A 22,906-nucleotide genomic window follows, 5' to 3' on the forward strand; every position below is an offset into this window, starting at 1 on the left:
CGATGCGTGGTCTGTCTTGGCATCATCCTGGCCGAGAAGATTTGTGAAAAAAACATAGGTGGTCAGAATAGGAGATCATTGGCATACATACAAGACATACAGGTGCAGTTTGTGCAGATGTCGGCCTAAGCGTAAGCCGATATAGCCTATAGCCTACGTACCCTTTAGGATGTAGCCTAAGATCACAAATAGCCTATGTGATTTGAATGTCCTGAACTGAACATTGTACGGCTGATGTAACAATCATTCAAATCAAATTGACAGCAATGACTGAATAGGCTATAACCTACAAGTTGTACTGGCCTACAGAAGTTGTACTCAACAGTTAGGCAAGTGCGCTGATTCGGACTCAGCCCCTGAATCTTTAGCCTACCCCTAACTTTTTGTTGTGGTTGAAATCGGGGTTTGCAATGCAGTAGCAACATAATAGGCTATCATTTCATGCCATATTTATCTGTTGTTGCATTAAAATATACAACAGTGTTATTTTAGGTAGGCCTACTACAAACGTGGCACGCTACAACTGGGAAAAACTCCTCCCCAGTGCATAGGTGCGTTGCGCCACATCCTGTTTTACCTCACCGAACACTTCATGCTGTTTCTTGCTAGTCGTAACATGCTCGAATAGGGCTGCATAATCGAAAACTCAGGTGCGATTCAGTTGTTCAGTAGAAGCAGTCCTCCGAACAGAATGTACCTGAAAATGAACGATTTCACTCCAGTGACTCAGAATTAAACCCAACGAAAGCCACACCCTCACAGGGCTGGTCGGTAAATATACCCCAACTGTTATATCAAATACTGAAGGTGAGTCTCCGAAACATCTCCGGTGTGGGAAAGTTGGGATTTTGCCTATCTGAGTTCTCAAAGTTCACGAAAAATAAAAAAACTGGACGGATCCCTCGCTTGTGAAGTCGAGGTTTACAGAAGAGCCCTAAACAAGACATGGGGATATTATATTCGGAGGTATTGTATTTATGGTTTTGCATTTATCCTGAAATTGGTTTTAAAAGTCATTTGAAAAATACCACTGGTACACGATATAATTGTGTTTTCTTGTACATGATGAATAGTAAATATATAGCCTACAGTTGGTGACAAAGTTAACAAACTTTTTTATGAGGGAAAGTGTACTACCTCTGAATGAACGAATTTGTAGATGTCGTGTGAATACTTGTTTTATTTTAGTAAGACATCTAGAGCCTTCTAATGGCTACATATTAAAGCAGTTAATTTCTAACTACGTTGTGCAGGCTAGGCTACTGACTCGACGCACCGGTATAACGAGATTCCAGGGACAGAACGAGCTAGGTGGAAAGAGAAGTTGAACTACAATGGAAAATTTGAATGATTTATTGTAAGATAGAAAAACAATTTTGTGTATTTGTATTATATATCGATAGTAAAGGTGTACAGGTTAGGCAGTTGAAGCGAGAGTTAACAGGACTGTCACGTTATGACATTCGTGAATTATGATGGGTAAGATGTTAGGTGTAATCAGGTTAAGGGCATGCTAAGCTTGGTGCCGTTATTTAATAGAATATACTAGACGTGGTCATGACTTCTCTGTGATTAACGTGTTTAATTGAATGCTTTTATATTAAGAAATGTATTTGTTGAACTACTTTTACATGGCCATCCTTGTTTGTTAACAACACTGACAGTATCTATTCATGGTTTTGGTTTCATGTTTCTGTTAGCCAAATTTTAACAGGAAAATAAACACGGTCAATTGGTAAACATGGTTACCAATACCGATTTCCCTTGAATGCTACAATTCCCTTGTTGGTTCAATATTTGCCCCATTACCGTTCTCAGATTCTGCAATTAGAAACAAACGTGGACATGTCTTTTTATTTAAATTCACCAGCACTTATTTTGTTTGGTCTTTGACAGTTGCACTTTCGTAAATTGGAGCTTGCTGTCCTATTTCACACAACGTTTCTTGCATAAGCCAGTGAAGAATTCACATGTGGAAACTTGTTGGACCAAAATAGATAGATGGTTCTGTACTGTGTGCCAGACACCAGGTGTCAGGTGTAATTCTTGAAAGATGGGCCTGCAGCCCTGCACCCTGGCCAATTAAGCAGCCTGGCTCTGAAATACTGATAACAGAACCGGTTACTCTGCGTGTCTTATCTTGAATATTTTAAAGCTCACTTTTAAGCTACATTTTCAGAAAGAGAAAAGTATCTCTCACATGCATTTCCCCCCTTAAGGTGTGGACATTACTTGTTTAGGCTGATAAAGCTAGAACTCTGTAAAACTTTAATTTTGTCCCTGCGTCTCTCTATTGTCCAGTATTTTTCATCTGTCTACCCTTTTTAAATTATGTATAACCTGGTTTCACTCAGACGGGACAGTTACTGCTCATAATCTGTTAAGGTGTGCAGAAATTGCATTGCCCGAAGCCCTCATGTGGCTTACAGACATGTTTTTCACAAATCAAAAATGTTTTCAATAATGTTTCAATTTCCAGTCAGACTGGACTGTTTATGTATGTAATTTGCCTGTCTGTTAGTCCTCAAGCGTGTCTACCACACTCAGTATGGTCACAAGCCAGGGTTTTTACTGAACCTTTTACAGAATTGCTTATCTCAAAATTTTTATACTTATTTTGAATGAATTACTTGGTATGTACATTATGCATATAGATGTAGGCTACACATACATGTAAATATAATAACTTACAAGAAAGGTCTATTACTTTTAATCCTTGAAACTGTGTGGATGCTTTAAGCGGAAGAGTACAGTAACTGTGGCCTTACAGATTGATGTATTCAAGGACATTCATTCAGTGAGAGCTTTGTTTTACTATAGGTTCTGAAAGGAAACTTGTTTAATCCAGGACAATTTGAAGGTAGTAGAGGCACTGCTTAGTTGCAGAAGACAATGGACAAAAAATACTTTCTGTATAACCCTTGGTATTGCGCATGAATTTCCCATGGAACACATGCATTCCTAAATAAAGGTTTCTATATAGGGTTGCTGCATATCTTGACTCCTATGTGGGTCATCTCAGGATCCAACAGCATATGAAGTGCAGCCTTAGCATTCCTTTAAGGTAACGGCATTCCACGGCGCTCTTCTTATCCCTAGCCCATTTGCCAGGCCGCTTACGAAGACGACATCCACCAGGTGTATCGCCTCCTGGTCTCGGACGCCAGGAAAATCGACGCTCAAGATGAAAGTACTGGAGACACTCCACTCATCGCTGCCTGCAGGAGGGGGAGCGAAAGGCTAGCCAAGTATCTTCTGGACCAGAATGCAGACGTGACGATTCGAAACAAGGTGCTCGAGCGATGCCATGCCCTCAGTCGTCTTGTGAAATCAGTTAGCAGTAAATCGTCAGCTTGAGTGTTTGGCGGTTCTATACATTTAAACCAATTTATTCAGTTACATGGAGGATAGGAGCAGTTACGCTAATGAGCACTTTCAGGCCTCTCTGTAGGGGATAAAACTCATGGTTGTTTCATAGGCAACGACACATTTAAAAACCATACCTGAACAAGACCAAAGACAAACTCATTGTCTGTATATGAGTTTTACAGCATTTGAATGTAGATGGATCTTAGTCTGCAGTATAAAATTAACTGGCGGACCGTTCACTAAAACTGACATGGCCTTTTGTGGTTCTTGTGCTGTCCGTGGCTCTTTAAATATCAAATATCTTTAAATGACTACTGATTTTAGTTTTTCCCCTTATTTTAAAGCAAGTGCACTGGCGTTATTTATGATACCAAAATGTCGGTTGACATTGGACATGTTTTCTCCCCAACACAGATGAGCTCAGAAGCCCAGGACGTCTTAGCACATGCTAATGAGAGAGCTGCAGGGCTGAATCAAGATGATTCACCCATGAAGCGTGTGATCCTAAATTTGGCGTGTTTTTTCTTTCACAGAAACAGAGGACATGCTTGCACTACGTCGCACGGAGAACGTTCTCTTTCCTGGACTACCTGATGATTGCTATTCTTATGCCAATTCTACTAATTGGCTACTTGATAATGGTAGGCTTTCTTTTGATTGGTGATGCTAGTGTCAGAATTTTAAAAGGTTTTTGCCTCAGGTGTTTCCAAGGAAATGCTGAGGGGATTCTGCTTACTCCTGTGAGCACACTTGAGCAAAGATGCATAGGCTGCAGCCTCCAGACGTTCTATTGACGTGACAGATTTTATTTACGCACCCGAGACTTACACCCTGTGTTAAAAAATGTAGCTTTCTAGCTTTGCAGCAAGCCATTGCTCATACAAGCCTTTGCCTCAACATTAAGCAGTTGAAGAAAATGTCCGTTCAGCAGTTTGAAATTTGTACAGTTGAATATACATTTCTGCTGTTCCAACAGGAGGAAAAGCAAAGAAAGACCACTAATTTAATGAAGACGATTTTGAGCAGTAAAGTGGATATTGATGCTGTAGACAACGTAAGTCCTCAACGCAAAGTCAATTATACACATATTTCTTCTTTTTTTTTCATTATAAGGGGGGGGTGGTGTAGTGGACGGTGATTCGCAAATGTAACAGATTCCTAGCTATTTATGGGATATTTTCTGTTGGTAAAAATAAACGAACAGGTGTAAAAGCTAGGCGTGTGGCTTAACGCCTGAGGTAACAAGGGGGAGGGTTGTTTTGAGTTATATAGGAGAAATCGTATTCTCTCCTCATCCCTGGTCAATTGATGCCCTGTCCATGTAGATTATCATATGGGGAACAAAAAAATAGACAAGCAAATTGAGAGGTTAGGCTAGTCTCTAGCCCTCAAGGTGGGACTCCATGCAGGAGTGCTGATGCTTCCTCCATTGTATTGTATTGAGTATTGTTCCTCCATTGACTTGATTTGTGTGGGTTTATGCTTTACAGAAAGGGAACACTGCAATTCATTACGCCTGCCAGAGGAGGAGTCACCGGCTCATGGCTTTGTTGCTGGAGAAAAATGCAGATATTTCCATAAAAAACAAGGTAGGTTTTTAATTATTCTCTCACATTACTCTGCCGCTTTTGCAGTTTACAACTGTCTTTTCCCCCCGTTATGTTGTTCAGTGGTAATGATTCGCGAGATTTGTTGATTTATTTTTCCCATTCTGTGTTATTCCATTTAGGATGGCGAGACGCCCCTGGATATGGCACGAAGGTTAAAATTCAACAAGATTGTGGCCATGCTGAGGAAAGCGGACTGAGAGGAGGAATGGGAACGGAGATGAGTAGGAATGTTTTCGCCATGGCAACACCACGCCATCAGGACGCCGTTGAACTGCAGATTGACTGTATGAATATGGGTCACAGAAAGTGCCTTGCTAGAAAACCAAGCCTTTGGGTTCCCTGCTCTTACCAGTAGTTGTTATTGTATTTAATTCTGGTTCCCCTAGTGTACATCTGGGGAAAACCATTGGTGAAACAGTTAAGTTGGAATTTGCACCAAATAATTTTTAACTTCGATGTCATTCTTCCTTTGACTGTTACATTGTTCTAGCAAGGGCTCTCTCCCACATTAAGCACTATTATTACAGGTTTGTTTTTCAATGAAATCACTTAAGACACTATACAAGACAGTTTTTGAGTTGCAAATCTTCACATTTTTACAACTTCATTGTAGCTACAGAAGTGACTTGTGAAGCTATATTCAACCATGAATTTATGTCATGTGGTTTTATATTTTGTGCTTATATCACATTTTATTTTTATATAGTAGTGAATGTACAACTTTAAATAAATAATATTGACATACCAGTGATTACACTGGTGTACTGCCAGCAAATATAAAAAGAAAGCTCTGATCTGGGGTCAGGTTTTTTTTGTGTTGTCCTGCACTTTGGCAAATGAGAACAGGAACAAGTATATAGATTTTTTCTGTTACTCATCTGATAGGGTCATCTATGACTGGCCTGAAAAGTATACCTTCGGCAGCCACAGCAGTCATTCACGCAAAACCAATAACATGTGCAATGATCGGTCACGGTTTTTGTTTTGCGCCAATCATTGGTCGTGTTATTGGTTTTGCATGTGCTAAATGTCTTCAGTAAATTAGGCCTTTAGTGTAGTGAGGTGTACCACGGGCTGACCTTGTCCATGACCCCGCCAGTGTAGACTTGCTGACAGCAGTGCAGGGCGTAATGTGATTGGCCACGGTGTCATCCAAGGTTTTATTCAGCACGGTTTCACCTGCTTCAGTGCAGTAGAGCGCCACCTGTGGGTGAACAGATGCCTGCACCGCTGTGTAAGTAGTGCAGACCTCCAGCAACTCGGAAGGTAGACGAGAGGAAAAGTGGAAGCTGATGTGTGCTCTCCTGGATTTACAGCAGATGTTACAGTGATGCGAAGGCTAAACTGCACAGAATATAATGGTGTTCCATCTTGGGTGAAAACAAGAAACACAGGGATACAATAGTTTTTTTTTGTTGTTATTTTTCAGAAATAATATTTTTTGATGTTTTCATCAGTTGATTTTTTTTTTTTTGAAATGACAGACTGAATTACAAAATTGAGTCCTGAATTTCTAGTGAAAGCAGAATTGTCACTTTTAAAACAGCATTCTTTGATAATGGCATTTACAATACTGCACATCTCTGACAAAGACACTGTAAGGCATTCATAATGTCAAAGATATTAGCAATATAACAGCATAGCAGGGTATATAATTGAAATCACAGTGGTTTACAATTTAAGAACTCCACAAATTAATACAGGCTATTGGACAATACAGCAAAAAAACTAAAACCTAAATCAAAAAAATGCATTAGTGGAATTCCATAAAAACACAAAACTGGTCGATTCTTAAGTACAATATCCTAAAATGCAGCCAAGATGCACTGCTGTTCCTCTAAATCAACTTGCGTTGAACCAATATTCAAGTTTCCCATATTTTTCACAGTGGCTTCATGCCTCTAGTGGTACCGTCTGGTAGTACAGCCCAAGTAAAAGAGCCATTCGCCATTGTCACCACTAGCTGGTACTTAATAGTGACCAGTGTCTAATCTGGTACTGACAGGAATGTGAGGCCAGTGGTTATTGTGGCGCAGACAGGAGGTCAGTTCAGACACAAGCAAACGCACACAGAAACGAAAATCATCTCCCCTGATACGAGACCGCTCACTCCGCCGCCGCACGGAGAGCTGAGGTGGAGCGGTCGGGGGGCGGAGGCGTTAGAGGCGCTGCCTCATCATCCGCACCATCTGGCCGTACATCTCCTCCGGGGCGTCCAGGCCCCAGATGAAGTCCAGGTGCTCCCAGTGCGGGATGTGCTTGTGGTAGACCAGGTTGGGCACCTGCTTGAGGAGCAGGTCCACGTCCTTGGGGTCCGCCAGCGTGTCGTGGCCCCCCGACCACAGGGCGGTGGGCACCTTCATGTCCTCCACGTGGTACATCGGCGGGGTTGACTGGCGGGAGAGGGACAGACCGGATTGGAGACCAAGCAAGAGGACTGTACAATCGCTCTCAGATACTGTGCATCACCTTAAATTGAAACCAGGTATATGCATGACTAAGGCTGGGTTTACACCTGGAGAGGAGGGGACAAGTAGCGGAACTTGAACGTGCCAATCACAGCATTTTTTTTAATGACAAAAGCGTTCTTCTACACACGGTCCATCAGTGGATTCTTGAGGGCTGCTCAGAAACTACCTTTCAAAACATGGTTAACGGTCCTTGTACTGGTAATGAAACAGAATTTTTTGTTAACATCATAATTAGTCAGATTTCATGTCATTTTATTTTGTATTGTATGGTTAACATTGCATTTGTTTCTAGAATTTCTGCAACCGTTTAAAGTACCTTTTGCAAGTATTTTCAATGAACAAAGCTATTTCTCTCAAGGGTAGCTCATTTGCTGTACTTTCAAGTGGAATATCTTGTTCTTTGTGAAATAACTTTCTTCTAAGTTCAATAGGCCCACTATTGACACATTGTAGTGCATAAGCAAAGACTATTTTTGTCCACTGGCTTCTGGAAATGGTGCTATTTACATCTATCGACCTCTGTACACTTGGCGATAATGGGTAAGAACATACATAAACAGCAGTGTGTATATTGGCAAATATAACATCTAACATCTTTTGTTTTAGCTTAGCTTTCCCTGAGGAAGTGCCCTGATACCCAAATTAATCAAATAGGCTACATGGTGCAATAACTGCTCCAACAGCCACAACTTCATCCCAAGCCTTTTTTTTGAGATTGTGTGTTGGGGTGACGCCAATTGCTTCCGCATACTGCTCGTAACAGACACACAAGATTTGATTAGCGCGTTCCAGTCCTACCTGGTTGTAATGTGCCATGTTCCCAGCTTTCCCATAGTCGTATGCCATTAGCTTCCCACGATGCACAGCCTGTAACAGGAAGTACATGCGAATACCTTATGAGCACTTGTCATGTCAGGTCACTTGGCTTTCACGCAGATAGAGATCGCGCATCACATTCACCTATAGATGGCATGATTACATCCTGCTGACAGATAAGGCAGGAAACCCATGTATATGAGTCAGATTAGGTCATCACGTCTGCCTTGTGGAACAGGTGCGATTACGCAGTCTAAAGTCATCGAGGCTGCCGTTGAACGGAACGATTTAATTGGCTTTGATGTGTGATCAGAGACGAGTCATGCTCCTGGAGTAAGCTCTTTTTCCAGTGAAGGGAGCGTTTCGATGGCACAGTACGTACAGTAAGATCTGCAGGGACACACCTACCTTCACAATGGAATGCTGAAGGTGAAGTGCTGGGTGTGTTGTTTTAACGGCAGGGGGGTAATAGTGGAAGGAATTTTTTAAGGTGGCCTGTACACCGACTCACAGACTAACTTGCAAATTTGCGTGCCTCCCCCCTCGCTGGCTCAAGTTTTCTCTGCCAATAAGAGTGTCAACCAATACATGGAAAACATGTCCCTAGCTTTCTCCTGACAAAAATCGCAAACAGGAACCCCCTCAGCACAAATGGAATTACATTTAATAACAATTAAAAAATTCACTGCGGAAAGTTCAGTGACATTACAGATGATTGGTGTTAATTATGCAATATGTGGGACCCCCCCTCCCCCACCTTTTCATGAAGCCAAATGATCATTTAGGCAATTCGGTGCTATGAAAGTTGACAGGACACAAACACAGACTTCCATAGAGCAAAGGCTGAGGCTAGGAGGAAGACGAGGGAGGAAGAATATCAAAGGGCTGACTCCAGCACAGGGATGCCAGCAGACTCGTGTGACGCCCCACAAGCGCGATAGCGGCTCTGGGCTTAATTCCACAGGATGCAAACGGGGTGCTGTTTTTTTGGGGGGTGGGGGGTGGATTTCGAAGCTGTAGACTTGTGTGATCAGGGGCTATGTCTTACTCTTCGTCTGACTTAAAAAATTAAATTCCTTGACGTCGTTTATGCCAGCGGGTTTTCGGAACGATCAGTCGCTCCTGCCCTCCCTCTTCTCCCCTCGCTCTTCTAGCAAATGAAATGAAAGCTTGCAGCTACAGACTGCGCGCGCTAACCGGGGAGACTGTGAATAGAATGCACACACAGAAAGAGAGGAGGAAGCAGGACTCCAGAGAGACCGAGTTTGTCTCCAGGTACCTGAGACCAGTGAATCATGTTCTGGACGGACGTCCCAGCTGGGCAGTGGGTGGTGTACACGGGGGTTCGGGACTGGAAGACAGGAACATGCCAAATCCACACATCAAACACATGCCAAGACAAGGAGGTAAGTTCAGCAGGTTAAGAAACTTCACTGGAATATAGCATTTATCATCTGTGATTTTTTTTCCAGTCGATGAAGAGGATATTATGGTAACGGGTTCAAAATGCCTGAAAATATGAGTCACAATACAGCACTGATTTCAAAACATTATAGTTGCATAACTATAATTGCATGTCTAATAAAATCCTGTATCGATGCTTGCTTCTCTGCTCTTTCCAGATTGAAAAAAAATGCAGAAAGGTGAGGACTGCGGGGAGACGGTGGAGGCCGTATCTGACGTACCATATTGAGGTTCTTCTCATCGAAACCGCAAAGGACGAAGAAGATGTTCCCGCACAGCTCACTGATCGGGGCATGGCTGCAGAACTTGGTGGCGAACCATTTGATTAGAGGGCTCTGCGGGAAAAAGTCTTTCCTTCCAAAAAGGTCCTGTCAACAGAAAGAGAGGGACGACGTTAGCCAGCGATGGAACAAATCGACATCTTCCGTGTACAGTCGTAGTTCCATCCCTGCCATTGGTCGGTGTTTAAAAAAACAAAAAACAAAAGGTTAAATCAACAGATACCTAAGGAGGATCGTCACGGTGCCATTTTAATTGTTATTCCTTTTAAAAACCACTTGATTATTTACAATAAATACATATGTAAATTTCCGACCGGTTATATGCCAGGTAGACACCTGTGCTACTTTTCAGACAGGAGGAGGACATTTTGCCCATCTCACCCAAATGACGAACTCCGGGAAGATGGAGAGTTTGGTCATGGGGCTCTTGGTAAAGGCCACCGTGGCGACCGGGGCCAGGCCGAAGAACATCTTGATTTTGCTGGCCAGTTCAGGCATGGTGGAAAAGGCTATGAAAGCTAAAAAAGAAAAAGAAAAAGAAAAGAAAAATCAGGGAGTGACTTGAGACATGACCCACGATTAAACTCTGGTGGGTGTCCTGATACTGTGGGTGGACTTCTGACATCGTGATTTGGTGCTGTGCCTTCCTGTTGCTAGGCAACACTTGAAGAAAACGAATAGGTCAAAGTCAAGGAGGCTTGTCTCGCCAACGAACACTGGTAAGCATAAGCCTTAGGATGCTGTGGGAGTGGCTTAAAATAGCTTAATAAGTACTGGATGCTACACTACACATACCAAGTCAGTGAAATGCATTTAAAAAGCAACAAATTATTTTTCACTTCAGAATTTCTCAGAATGGTATTTCTCAATTTAGTAAAAGAAGGCAAGTGAACACACCATAATTATGCCTGAAAAAGTGCTACTATGTTTAACACAAAATAGCCATGAGATGCTAAGATGTCAGTGTCTGCATACACATACTGATATACATACTGGAGAAATATCACAAGGCTGAAAGCAAGGTAGTGTAATACCAACACATCTGAAAGGGGACTGTACTGATCCAGGAAACTGCAGGTCTGACAGTGTAACTAGCGCAGTTTAACTACTTAAGCTTTTCAGGCCTCACAAAAGTCTTACCAATGGTAGTGCCCTGGGAATGGCCAACATAGTAGATCTGTTCCTGGGCTGTGATCTTTGTGATATAGTTTATCACAGCTGGAAGGTCCTTCTTCGCCATCTCATCATAGCTATGGCGGAGAGAGCAATGCAGACCTCATTCAGCAACATTCAGTTTACACCTGTCTGACACTTTTTTCCATTAAAATGTGCACATTCAATATGCTGATAACACCACTGTTGTGTTGCAAAGAAACCTACTGGAAACAAACCCTTTGCAGGTCATGTACCATAGATCCCATTCACCCTGAATGACAATGGTGGAGGGATGCTATGATGGAAAACAGACTGAACAACACGCTAAATGCCCCTGTGGGCTGGGTACCTGAACTCCCAGTAGGCGTCTTGGCGTGGGTCCAGTTTGACGTGCTTCCGGGACCAGGTGTTCCCGCGGCTGTTCCCGATCCACACGTCGAAGCCCGAGTCGGCCAGGATGAAGCCCAGGCTGCCGTTGGGCAGGTTGGTCACCCAGTTGCTCCCGGCGGCCAGCAGGCCATGCTGGAGGAAGACCACGGGCTTGGGGTCTGCAAAGCATCGTGGGAAACGATACAGGCTTCACACCTCGCGGCCGAGCACCCTGACACAGGCACAGATCCTCCAGGCATAGGCGGGTAAGCTAATCCTTTACTTGACACATCTGTACAGCCTCAAGCAAGGTCTGCTCTTCCTATACTGAAACAATGCAGAAATATCTGCCATGGACCTGCTGCATCTATTTATGACCTACTTTTCACGATTCAAAAAGGGCACAAAAAAGGAAAAGCACAACCATTTGGGTCAAGGCCTTGGCAGAGAGTGTTAAACCTCCTTCAAGCACTTCAGTGTCGGAGACGATATGAATTTAACCACCAGATGGCGCAAAACAACTGTGTGATGTCAGGCGCGTGGCCTGCCCAGCTGCAGAGAAGCTGCTCTCTCTCTCCTTTTCTTTTCCTTTTTTTTTTGGAACTTTATCGCTCCAATCCGTCAGAGACAGGATGTGCGCTGCGTCTTTCCAGTAAAACAAACAGTCCTGTGAGCGACTGGATTGTTTCACCTCATACCAGCTCTCCTGCCCATCCCCCTCTCCCTTGACGTGGTCCTGCAGAACCGAGAGAATGCTGGTGAGACCGTAGGACCTGCATATAACCGGAGGTCGAGTTCAGCGGCCAGACAGATCGCACTATTACTCACAACAGTCTTGCTGGGAAATGGTGTCTGAAGTTTAAGGTTTTCCTCTAAATTTCCTCTTTACAGTGGTTTGTTCTAGTACAACAAATGTCTTTCTTCTGCAAAGGAACCACTGTCTATCTGACATGTTACTTGTGTGTGTGTGTGTGTGTGTGTGTGTGTGTGGTGTGTGTGTGCGCGTGTGTGAGTGTATGTGTGACTGGGGGGGTGGGGGGTGTCTCAAATGCAATGAAAGTAACCCTGCCCTGACTGACGCATACATGAGATTACTTTTATTCCATTTAAAAAGTGTCTATCATTGTTCTATGATAAAATAAAAATGTGGAAATTTGATCAGTTAAATAAACCATGCATGTATAAAGCAAGCTTTTATTGGCCTGCGTTTTCGCTTCGTCAAATGAAACACTTTTCCTGGGGTTTATTTCCTAATGCTTGCCGCCATTCTCCAGAAAAAATAACCTCAACCTTTAGATCTTATCAGGCATTCAAGATAAATCATAACCATACGATGAAACAACTGAGCTGTTTCAAGACAGAGCGCGTAGATAAGGCGGTTTTCCGCACTTAGACATGAAACACACCATCAAATCCATTTTGGGGTTTCCTTTAAGGTCAAAGCTTGTTAGGGACACAGAAAGTGAAAGACCTTTTCCTCTTTAAGGGCACGTTATTAACGTACAGGACCTTTTATAAAAATGCTTTTGAGATAAAACAATGCAATAATGCAGGAGGTGACAGAGAGTGGTACAGACGGTGTCCCCCGTGAGCTGCAGAACTGGGACACGGAGAAACGAGCAGCGTTTCCATCACTGATTCAGACACACTGCTCAGAATGCTCTAGTGAGCCCAAATCATTTGGCGAAAACAACCAGCTTGACGGGTGTTTACTTATTAATTGTATATCGGAATATATTATAGAGACTCACTACCGAGTCTTCAAGTCTACTCAGGAATGACAGAAAGGTGGCTTTGTGGGGATTAAACAATAAATGTATTCTTAAAAAGCATTTAAATCGCAAACCCTTGCCTGCTCGATGAAGCACTTCTAATGACAACTAATTTCATTACTCTATACACTACGCATAATTTACATTTTAAATTAGACACGTTTTTTTTTTTAACTCAGGGGTCCTGGTGAACTACTGAGCAGTCTGAGATCTTTATGAGCATAATAAAAGAACTGTGTATTAAAAAAAGAACAAAAAAATACGGTGAAAGCACAAGAGTGCGCTTACAGGGGGATTTGTGTCAGAGGAATGTGTTCACATGCATAAATACTCAAGGAGCTGAGCTGCAGAGGGGGGGGGGGGGGGGGGGGGGGGGGAACTGGGGGGGTGCTGGGCTGGTTTTGCAGACCACAGTAGGCCACGGTGTAGAAATCACTCTGCTCATAAATGAAACATAAGGACCACAAAAGGGAGGAAACTGAACCCCCATTTCGGGGACTCGAGCTGGGGAGGATCTGTGTCCAGCGGAGGCCGCCGCGGACCCCGGTAACGAACACCACCGCCGGTAATCACAGCCCCCGGCCTTGCGTGCAGTAACATTTTAACCACACCAGCGCATTAGGAAAAAAAAAAAAGAGGTGATTTTCCAATAATGTCAAACTATATTCCAGGGCTGCCCAACCCTGTTCCAGGAGATCTGCTATCCTGTAGGTTTTCATTTCAACTCTGACCACACATGATTCTTCTAATTAGCAGCTCAACAAGATCTCTAGCTCAGGGGGAGTCTGATCTGATTCGAAAAGGGCCAGTGTGGGTGCAGGTTTTCGTATTAGCCCCCAACATCTGATTTAGCTATTTAACTAATCATGGTCTTCAATCAAGACCTTGACAAATAGAATCAGGTGTCTTAGAGCTGGGCTAAAAGAAAAAGCAGCACCCACGCCAGCCCTTTTTGGATAAGATTGGACACCCCTGCTCTAGCCGTTGAATGAGGTGTGCTTTGTTAGGGTTGCAGTGAAAACCTCCAGCTCATTAGATGTGAAGAGGTTCTCTCTCATGTCTCCCACCCAGAGCTAGGAGCAACCGATGGCCATCGAAGCGCATTTTATTTAGCGACTACGAAAATGCTGCAAGGGGCCTTTGGTTAGTGCGGTACATGGCTGTTACTCATAAGAGGAGAACTGGTTCTCTGTTGACCTCACACATGACACAGGCTGAACTTTTCCCCTGTGGCACCCTGCCCTCCCCCCTTCCGCCAGACCTCCCTTATCAAAGCCACAAAACAACCGCCGAGCAGAGGAGGCACACACCATTACACTGCAGGCATTTTAGCAGACGCTTTTAACCAGAGCGACTTACACAACTTTTACACTGCATTTACATAGCATCCATTTATACAGCTGGATACATACTGAAGCAGTGCGGGCTAAGTGCCTTGATCAAAGGCACAATGGAAGTGTCCTACCCGGGACTTGAACCTCTGACCTTTCGATTACAAGACCAGTTCCTTACCCATTACACCACACTGCAGGCACGCTGGGCAATGCTCTGCTCCACCACATCGGCCCTGATATTACATCTGCTCCGCTCAACGAAGAAACGGCCCTTGAAGGACCTTCAGACTTACACATCACATTCAGCTTTACCGTCGGCCAGATTATTCAAATCAAACACCGGGCCGGTGATGTCCTCTGTCTCGAGTTACTCCCGTCAAAAAAGCTGAACATCTGTTTAGCAAAGTTAAAGCCCCAGGTGACAGCCATGTATGAATATTACATCTGCTTGTCTGTGCTCTCGCACCAGGTAAAATTTTAATATCTAAAAGCCATGGTTAGACAAGCTAGCGACTTGTATTGTAATGACTTTGTAAATAATTGACGGTTCTGTGCAAGGTCGTGTTTAGCCACGGTCCATTCATCATTCATTCAGGACTTAAAATGTGGTTTTCAAATACATATTTAACAGATCTGATCAATACCAAGATCTCTGTAAGAGAATGCCACAGCACCAGACTGAGAAGTGTGTATAATATTAAACCCAACCATCAAATACTACTTTCATACAACACTAAGGGAACAAAATACATCCGTCGTTTTGATTTGCCGCAGTAACTATTTCCTTACATTTCACAAAATACTATCAAAATGTACGTCGAGTGGCTGTGGAAGAACAAACTACCGGATGACCGAGAGCCATCTTCTCATAACTGAAGCATGTGACCGTGAAGCTCATCAATACTGAATTAAATCCATCTATTGACGACAAAAGGTCAGGGGGCAGGCTGTGCCTCCTGTCTGCGAAAATCCGAAACCAGACGGGGCTCCGTTTAGCTATTCAGGGTCGCTAATCCACAGACTCGGTTTCCCCTCCCTCGCTGGTATATAATGCGAGTGTTTGCTTTTGTGGTCTCCCTGGGGAACTGTGCCGGGTCAACACTTCAGGGCTCGCTCAGCATCTTGCCCTTTCCTCTAGTGCCCACAGGAGGCACGGGGCTTAGCAAAGCTTTTTTGTGAGGGGGAGATCTGTTTCCCTTTTGTATTGTACGGTGAGCACATTATTGCCAAACCCTCACACGCATAACAATGAGTCACGCTACTGAAGGCCACTGACTGAAATGCTCTTTGCTTCTACTCTTTCATCAAGAGTAAATTATATAATACAAAATATGCATTACACACGCACACATACGTACATATATACTCGTATGCCTGTATGTATAAGTATGATGTTATCGCAGGCTTACATACACAGATATTTAGATTTAAAACCTAAATTATAATGGAATTATAAACATATGGAAACAGTTTTGTATAAATTCTGGGGTTTTTTCCATGTAATTTCATTATTCAGTGCTCTGGATTAGTACAGGATAGACCCTATTGTTACAGGTTCAAGCCATGTGTATGTATTCAGCTGTAGCATGTTCTTAGCGAACAAGTTAGCTTTCTCCAATAATGCTCCAGGCGTTCACAGGCCACCCATCATCATTAGTGAGAGAAACAGCCCTCTGCTGGTGCAAGCTCTCGTGTAGTACTATGAGCCCAGTAGCATGCAGATGATAGTAACTGGCTTGCAGGGGAGTGCTGAGGGAAGACTTCTGCATCTCTCTTTGTGGAATGAGTGACACATCAGTGGTTTAAAGACACAAAATTTGTCATTCCACATTGAGGAGAGAAAAGTGTGAGGGAGAAAAACCAAGTCTCACAGAATGCATCAGCAGCAAATGTGATCACTCATAGTCATTCAGTAGTGATTAGCATTGCCCTTGCCTTCTAAGGGGATAAGTGTGCCCAAACCAAGCCAGGAAGTTGCTGCCCACAACCTTACAGTGCTGCCAGTACCCTCCACTACTGGAACAAAGTGATCAGGCTTGTAGGCTCTTTAACATGTGTGTCATATGAGCAGACGTCCTTTGGTCGAGATGATTCATCTGCTAAAATCACATTCCTCCACATCTCGGTAGTTCGTTCCCTGTGCTATTAGCACCAAGTCTAATGGGTTGTTTGTACACTGCAACCTGACTATGGTATCCTGCTCTGTAGTGTTCTCAGTGGACCATTCTTGATTAAAGGAATGTTCAAGTACGCACTTCTGACCACAGCTGCCCTTTGTTGGTGGTGTCTCTCCCTCAGAGTTCCATCTGGACATCACCTCAGACACTGTTCAGCGTGAAACATCAGCAACCTGATCTGCTTTCATCACAGAAACTCACGTCAAACCTGCCCCAACAATCACATCTCTTTCAAAGTCACTGAGGTCTTGTATTCTTGCCATGATATCCATAATTACAGGTAACCGGGCCTGCCGAGAATTTCTGTACACAACCCAAAGCATGCTGGGATGTTATCTGTTTCAACGTCGATCACTCTCCTCTCTGTCTGGATAGCTGTTTTTGACACTGCAACATTGAGTCAACTTTAAAAACCATTTGGTTTTTCTCCCTAGCATATACATCATCTTAACTAAGGTAGTTCTAAAAAAAATAAAAACCTTATAGAATATAAGCAAGCAGGAAACAGACAGGCTTCAATGTGAGACTACAGTGTGGGCCTAAATGATACGTAACATACTGTAAATGCAGACTATGTACACTCAACATAAACAAATACCTTTCTGCAATTCCGGGGGCCGATGTTTCATTTCCTTTTTGGGACTTGTTTTTATCCCGACTATTTTAAAAGGAATGACACTACCTTGAAAACATAACAGGAATGCTATCCGATTACTCTAAACAGGAGAAGTAAATGATGTAGCGATGTAAACGAGGTAGACACACAGACGGCTGAATTTGGGATTAGCGCTCCCAGACGAGACCCTCAGCCGTCCAGTCGCACGCACCGTCAGACGGCTTGCTCTTGACGCCGCGGGGGATCCTGTTGACGCTCAGGATGTAGCCGTCCTCCGTCACCACCTCGTGCTCCTCGGACGGGTAGCCCCAGAATGAGACAATCTCGCTCTGCAGAAACACAGACGGCAAGCAGATAAGCCACCTGCACGGGGTCAAAGGTGAGCGGGGGCGGAGAATCCAGACTACAGACGCCCCCGTACGTCCATCCAATCTGTAAGTTAAGCGAAGGGTTTTGGTACACAACAACACTTGCGTTCAGCATTCAGAGTGCTGAACATTAAACGAGGATATTGATCTGCTGGGTTCAGAAAGATAAACATATTTTAGTCAATCCTAACTTCCCCGACAAATCTAAACATGCACCCAGGTGACCGCATAGAATTCTCTCAAAGGGCAAAGTGCCGCAAAAGCTAGGAATACATAAACACAAAGCACAAGCACACAGCAAACACAGTGAGGCTAGGCTGCTCTTGTATCCCCTTTCATTCTTAATGATTTCACTTTCTCTTTTCCCAAAAAGGGACTCATAGATCAGCTGCGCACAGAAATTTAAAATCCTGAAATTGTCCCAGTTCTCGTGCGGGCTCTGGCTCGACGGCAAATTAACTTTGAACAGAAAACCCATTCGTTAAGAAGCTCGCTTCCGCAGAAATAATTAGCCGCTTGTCATTTCGGGAATCCGTTTCTTCCCCCAGTGCAGAATCACACTTTTCCCCCTTCCTAGATATGGATTAAATTCTAATCAGGAACTTCAAAGGAAATGTGTGAGCTTGTCGGTCCCAGCCACGCTGTGCAATCTATCCATGCATAATTAAAAGGAGCTGCAATTTACCACCCACCCCTGGGCTCGCAGTCCGCACATTCTACTCTGGGCCACTTAAGGATAAGACCGACTCTGCTTCAACAAACATGGACAGGGCCGAAGAAGGGGGTGGAGGGGGGGTGTCTGCTAATTCTCACTCTGATGACTGGACTGCAGGAGAATGGCTGTGGTACTACGGTGAGTGAGCAGGGCCCCTTTTCAATCTAACCTCAACATGTAAACTTTCAGCAACTAAGTTCCCTCCTTTTTGTGATTTCCTGTGGACTTTTATGAAAAGAATGAAACCACCTGAGTAAGGAACTGAAAATATTACATTTGCATACACCAGTAATATGAAGGAGAAAGTGTACTAGGGGCAAACTGAAGCAATATAATCATTTAGAAATACCCAAAACCAGTGGGTCCTTCAAAAATTATTATATTACAAAAATACTGCATATTTGTTTTACAATAAATTCTATATAGTAATTATTCATTATTATCAGTAATTTACAATCAGAGTTGTAGTACAGTTTTTTAAAACCTTGAAGAAAACAGCAGGAACATACAAAGATATTTTGATAAAGGTACTGCACTGCAACGGGCTGTAATTTCAATGCATGACCAAAAAAGCTAAACATATTCCTGTAAATTGTACTAATCTAACCAATGACTGGAACTGCTTACTTACAGGAGTTTGGAATCAGAACCTTTATTTGTCTTTCATCATCGAAATGCTTATTTTTGATAGGAAGGCTTTCATGAGCTTATCACTTCAAACCTGCCCAACACATTATCAGTTAGTATCATGAATGTGGTTCACCATAAACCGAAAATGGAAGGCATACAATGATAACATTAGGCACACGCCTGAACGAGTCCACACCATTTATATACATTGTAAATGCTACCTGGGTTTAAGTTCAATAGTAAAAACAGCACTTAACATAAAATGCAAACTCAAAAGAAAGACTGACTGTCTTTCACTGAGATAAGTGAATGTTTGAAAGAAACAAACATTGTTTTTCATTTCTTATGGTATGTTTTGCTGAAACCAGGAACTATGTTTCCAGAAGCGTGTTGAGTCTGTCACGCCTACACATCGACCACATGTGTCTGTGTCAGAATCACTTCCTTGTGGACCCCTCCCCAGTCATGTGCTTCCCCACTGGATATTGCAAGTTGTCATGGGAAAGGAAAGGGCAAAGGTCGAAAAGTGGGCCACAAAAGCAGAACACATTTCTCCCTGAAACACTGCTATTTGTGCATTCGGAGGCAGGAAGTGGGCTACATTATGTAGTTACATAACTGATACCAATATTGTTGATGAGGACCTTTCTGAGCATTGAAAATAATAGTTTTGGCGACATTCTGTACAAGGCTGAGCACTAATATATGTGTATTCTGGACTACGCAATTTATATTTAAACAATTTTTTTTACTCAATGCAAAAGTTACATGAATAATAGGGTAGTTACCTGGTTCACAGAAGCTTCATAGATTCTATTTACTTAGACCAAATAAAAATACCCAGTGTTTCTCCTTTATTAACTATTTAATAGTTCAGTGATAAGAATTTTCCTGCGTTGAGCAAAACTCTTCTGTTCGTGTTCTGTTCCACAACTAAAAAACAGTGATAAAATGGCTAGAATAACTGCCTTTCAAGCAGTTGACCCGGGTTAAATTATCTTTGGGGTTGCATTGTACTGTAGTATAAAATATTTAGGGAACTAGATTTGTAAGTCGGTGGTTTCAGGGTGTAACTCTGGTTGTTCAATTCCCAGGTGGGGACTGCCACAAAAAAGCTAAGCAATGTGAGCTGCTCTGCACAAAACTGTCAACTAACTTCCTGAAACAAATGTTATGTACTGCAAAAGTGGTTTACAAACTGCCAATTATCCCAGTGGCATGTCTTCCAAGACCCAGCTATGACATCACTAGTAACTGTATGACATCACAATTTAAAAGAGAGACAGGAGTTCTGTCCCAGCCATATGACTGGGTTGCTTATTCACCACAACAGCGGTCATTGGGACGATCAGCTCAACTTCCTGAGAACAAGTGCTGCTGTACAAAGCATAACAGTCAGCATTTCAGAAGGACTGCTTTTTCAACAGACCTCTGTGATTATGGTTTGTGCATGTTGACGCTCGACTTACGATGTTCATGTTGACTTCAGGATCCAGCTTACCGCCCCTCCTCACAGCAGCCTTACACTCCACTGCTCCTTGGACAAGGAAGGCCGCACAAAGAAGTAACCACACCATCTTCACTCTGAAAGTCAATCAAAATCCATCCAATTCCATTACAGTCCTTAAGCCTTTCACCTCTCAACTGGCAATTAAGAATTCAAATGAGACTTTCACCGGCCACTGCTTCCTATCACATTTCTAATCCACACAGACGTCCAGGTGCTTTGCTACCTTCACCACGATCAGTTTCAAATGTGGTCGCTTTACAGCAGAAAGCATCTAAAGCATTCTGAATACAGTACAAGCATCATTAAAAACGTGAGCTCACTCAGTGTAATAAAGCTCTATCCAACAGCACAACACAAAACCTTCTTCAGTGGAACAATACTTAATACCTTTGTGTGTCATTTTTCAAACAAAAATATTAATTCGACTAAGGTTATGTAAGCATTATGTAAATGATCAAAGAATTGGGCCTAATTAACAGAAATAACAGTCAACCAGATCATCACCTATGGGTCAGCGGAGATCTGAGATATCAGAATAGCAGCATCGTACCATATTCGCATTTGATTTGCCAGGCCTAAACATAATTCCACAGTTAAACTGATATTTGCTTTGGAAATATCTCACATGGAGTAATTCTGGAACATCAAGTGCAAAGAACAAATCAGCTAAGAAAGATGAATGCCATCAATGTAATTGCCAGACTGTTTTCATATCATTAAAGGTTCCGATTATTCTTGGAAAAAAGGCTCTTACTGCAACTTATTTATTCTGTTTCTTTTTTTTTTAATTTTTTTTATTTGCTATGATTTCTTCCTACAAGTTAAATGTTTGTATTACACAACATCTGTGGTCAAAATAAAGACTGTTTAGTTACAGCAGCTATCCCCATTAAGAAATACAAGATGGAACACTAATTGATTGATAATTAAGATGATGTGAAGTCAAATTTGCTCACTCAAACTGTGCTGGAAGATGAAAAAGGTCCCCTTTATAATTCCAGGGTATGGACTATCATTAGCTATTGTATTAAAATCAAGCAAATAACTCACCGTACTTACAATAAAGAGATTGAACTGCCTAATGTACAGATGCATTTAGTCATTTTTGGCTTTATCAAACTGACCACCAATCAAACTAATGATGTGCCTGTGTCACTGTATTAAAATAAAATAGACATGTGTGCTTCAAGCAATAGTCAAAGTTGACTGAATTTTAACATCAGTTAAAAGTCGGTGCATGTTATTTTAGCTAGGTGATCAAATTAACCATTGGGAGTCCAAGGCCAATTTCACAGGGTCGACTAGCAGCTAGCAGGAATGACACTGATGAAGCATAGCCTACTGCAACAAAGGAACTAGTGACGACTTGACCTACAGTTAAATTACAGTAAACGCAGGAATCCATTTCAAATATTTTTATCTACAATTGATTTATATTGAATAACAGGTCTGAATGACACTTACAGTCAAAGAGTAACGACCAAATTGTGACCGAATTGTGCAGCCAAATCAGTCAAAAATTGTAACGTCTGCCAGCAATATAGCTAGCTATTTTATCTTATTCGTTTCAATGAACCATTGACAGGTTCGAATACTGACAGCACACAAACAAAGCTCTGATCTCATTTAATTTCTCTGATTATTGTTATTCAGAAAATTACTGACGTTCGAATGATCAGAAATGTAAACTTCGATAACATTGGATCACGTGCAAGAACGGAAAAAACAGACTTTTGGTATAACGTCATCTGAACTTGGTTCGTTATAATTCGTCTAACTTTAACAAGCCTATGTCTGTTATTGCACACTTAAAATTAGTAAATGAAACTGTCACATTAATTAAATCGAAAGACGCAAAATTCTACTCACCCTCAGTGTGTTTGCTTGCCTTCCTCTGAGAATCAAGCGAGATCACTACTAAACAAGGCAGCAAAATAAGGAGTAACTAGCCCCACCCACTGCTACCCATGGACTGTTCATTGGTTATTGCGGCGTTCGATTGACCTACGTGAAATGTGAAGAGGATATAAATGTTAATGATTAACTAGTTTATGAAAAACATACATCAAAACGAACGTCTGACATATGGTGTGATCCACAGTATTAAGGATGTGTCTAATGTTTCCACGTAACCAACATTAGCTAGAAAATTAAGTTAGATAACATTACATTGTAACTCACTCAACTTTACAGCCATTGTCAGGATGTTTTCGCAAAGTAACACAGCCACAAAGAACACCACTGTTGAC

At 42.4% G+C, this 22,906-nt stretch overlaps 2 protein-coding genes across 2 annotated transcripts; one reads left to right on the plus strand and one right to left on the minus strand.

Annotated features, from left to right (window-relative positions):
* Positions 1-582: 582 nt before the first annotated feature.
* Positions 583-5,773, plus strand: ankrd22 (ankyrin repeat domain 22). Its single transcript, XM_035401445.1, has 6 exons — positions 583-966; positions 3,100-3,291; positions 3,903-4,010; positions 4,346-4,423; positions 4,860-4,958; positions 5,099-5,773. The coding sequence occupies exons 1-6, from the start codon at positions 946-948 to the stop codon at positions 5,174-5,176; spliced, it is 576 nt and encodes a 191-aa protein (XP_035257336.1). The 5' UTR covers positions 583-945; the 3' UTR covers positions 5,177-5,773.
* A 603-nt stretch (positions 5,774-6,376) lies between these two features.
* On the minus strand, positions 6,377-22,661 carry lipf (lipase, gastric). The gene is made up of 10 exons (XM_035401411.1): positions 22,527-22,661; positions 20,617-20,731; positions 17,646-17,763; positions 11,516-11,714; positions 11,152-11,261; positions 10,393-10,529; positions 9,952-10,098; positions 9,546-9,617; positions 8,249-8,317; positions 6,377-7,372 (listed from the first exon to the last, which is right to left on the minus strand). The coding sequence occupies exons 2-10, from the start codon at positions 20,722-20,724 to the stop codon at positions 7,139-7,141; spliced, it is 1,194 nt and encodes a 397-aa protein (XP_035257302.1). The 5' UTR covers positions 20,725-20,731; positions 22,527-22,661; the 3' UTR covers positions 6,377-7,138.
* Positions 22,662-22,906: the final 245 nt, after the last annotated feature.

Source organism: Anguilla anguilla, chromosome 2 (genome assembly GCF_013347855.1).
Source record: "Anguilla anguilla isolate fAngAng1 chromosome 2, fAngAng1.pri, whole genome shotgun sequence".
Classification (NCBI taxonomy): domain Eukaryota; kingdom Metazoa; phylum Chordata; class Actinopteri; order Anguilliformes; family Anguillidae; genus Anguilla; species Anguilla anguilla.

Excerpts from the sequence above, each read along its gene's own strand:
- lipf (XM_035401411.1), bottom strand. The coding sequence starts at position 20,724 with ATGGTGTGGTTACTTCTTTGTGCGGCCTTCCTTGTCCAAGGAGCAGTG. Across the intron at positions 11,262-11,515 it reads GACGCCTACTGGGAGTTCAG|CTATGATGAGATGGCGAAGA; the intron begins GTACCCAGCCCA and ends TCTCCGCCATAG. Across the intron at positions 10,099-10,392 it reads TCCCGGAGTTCGTCATTTGG|GACCTTTTTGGAAGGAAAGA; the intron begins GTGAGATGGGCA and ends TTCTGTTGACAG.
- ankrd22 (XM_035401445.1), top strand. The coding sequence starts at position 946 with ATGGGGATATTATATTCGGAG. Across the intron at positions 3,292-3,902 it reads ACGTGACGATTCGAAACAAG|AAACAGAGGACATGCTTGCA; the intron begins GTGCTCGAGCGA and ends TTTCTTTCACAG. Across the intron at positions 4,424-4,859 it reads ATATTGATGCTGTAGACAAC|AAAGGGAACACTGCAATTCA; the intron begins GTAAGTCCTCAA and ends TATGCTTTACAG.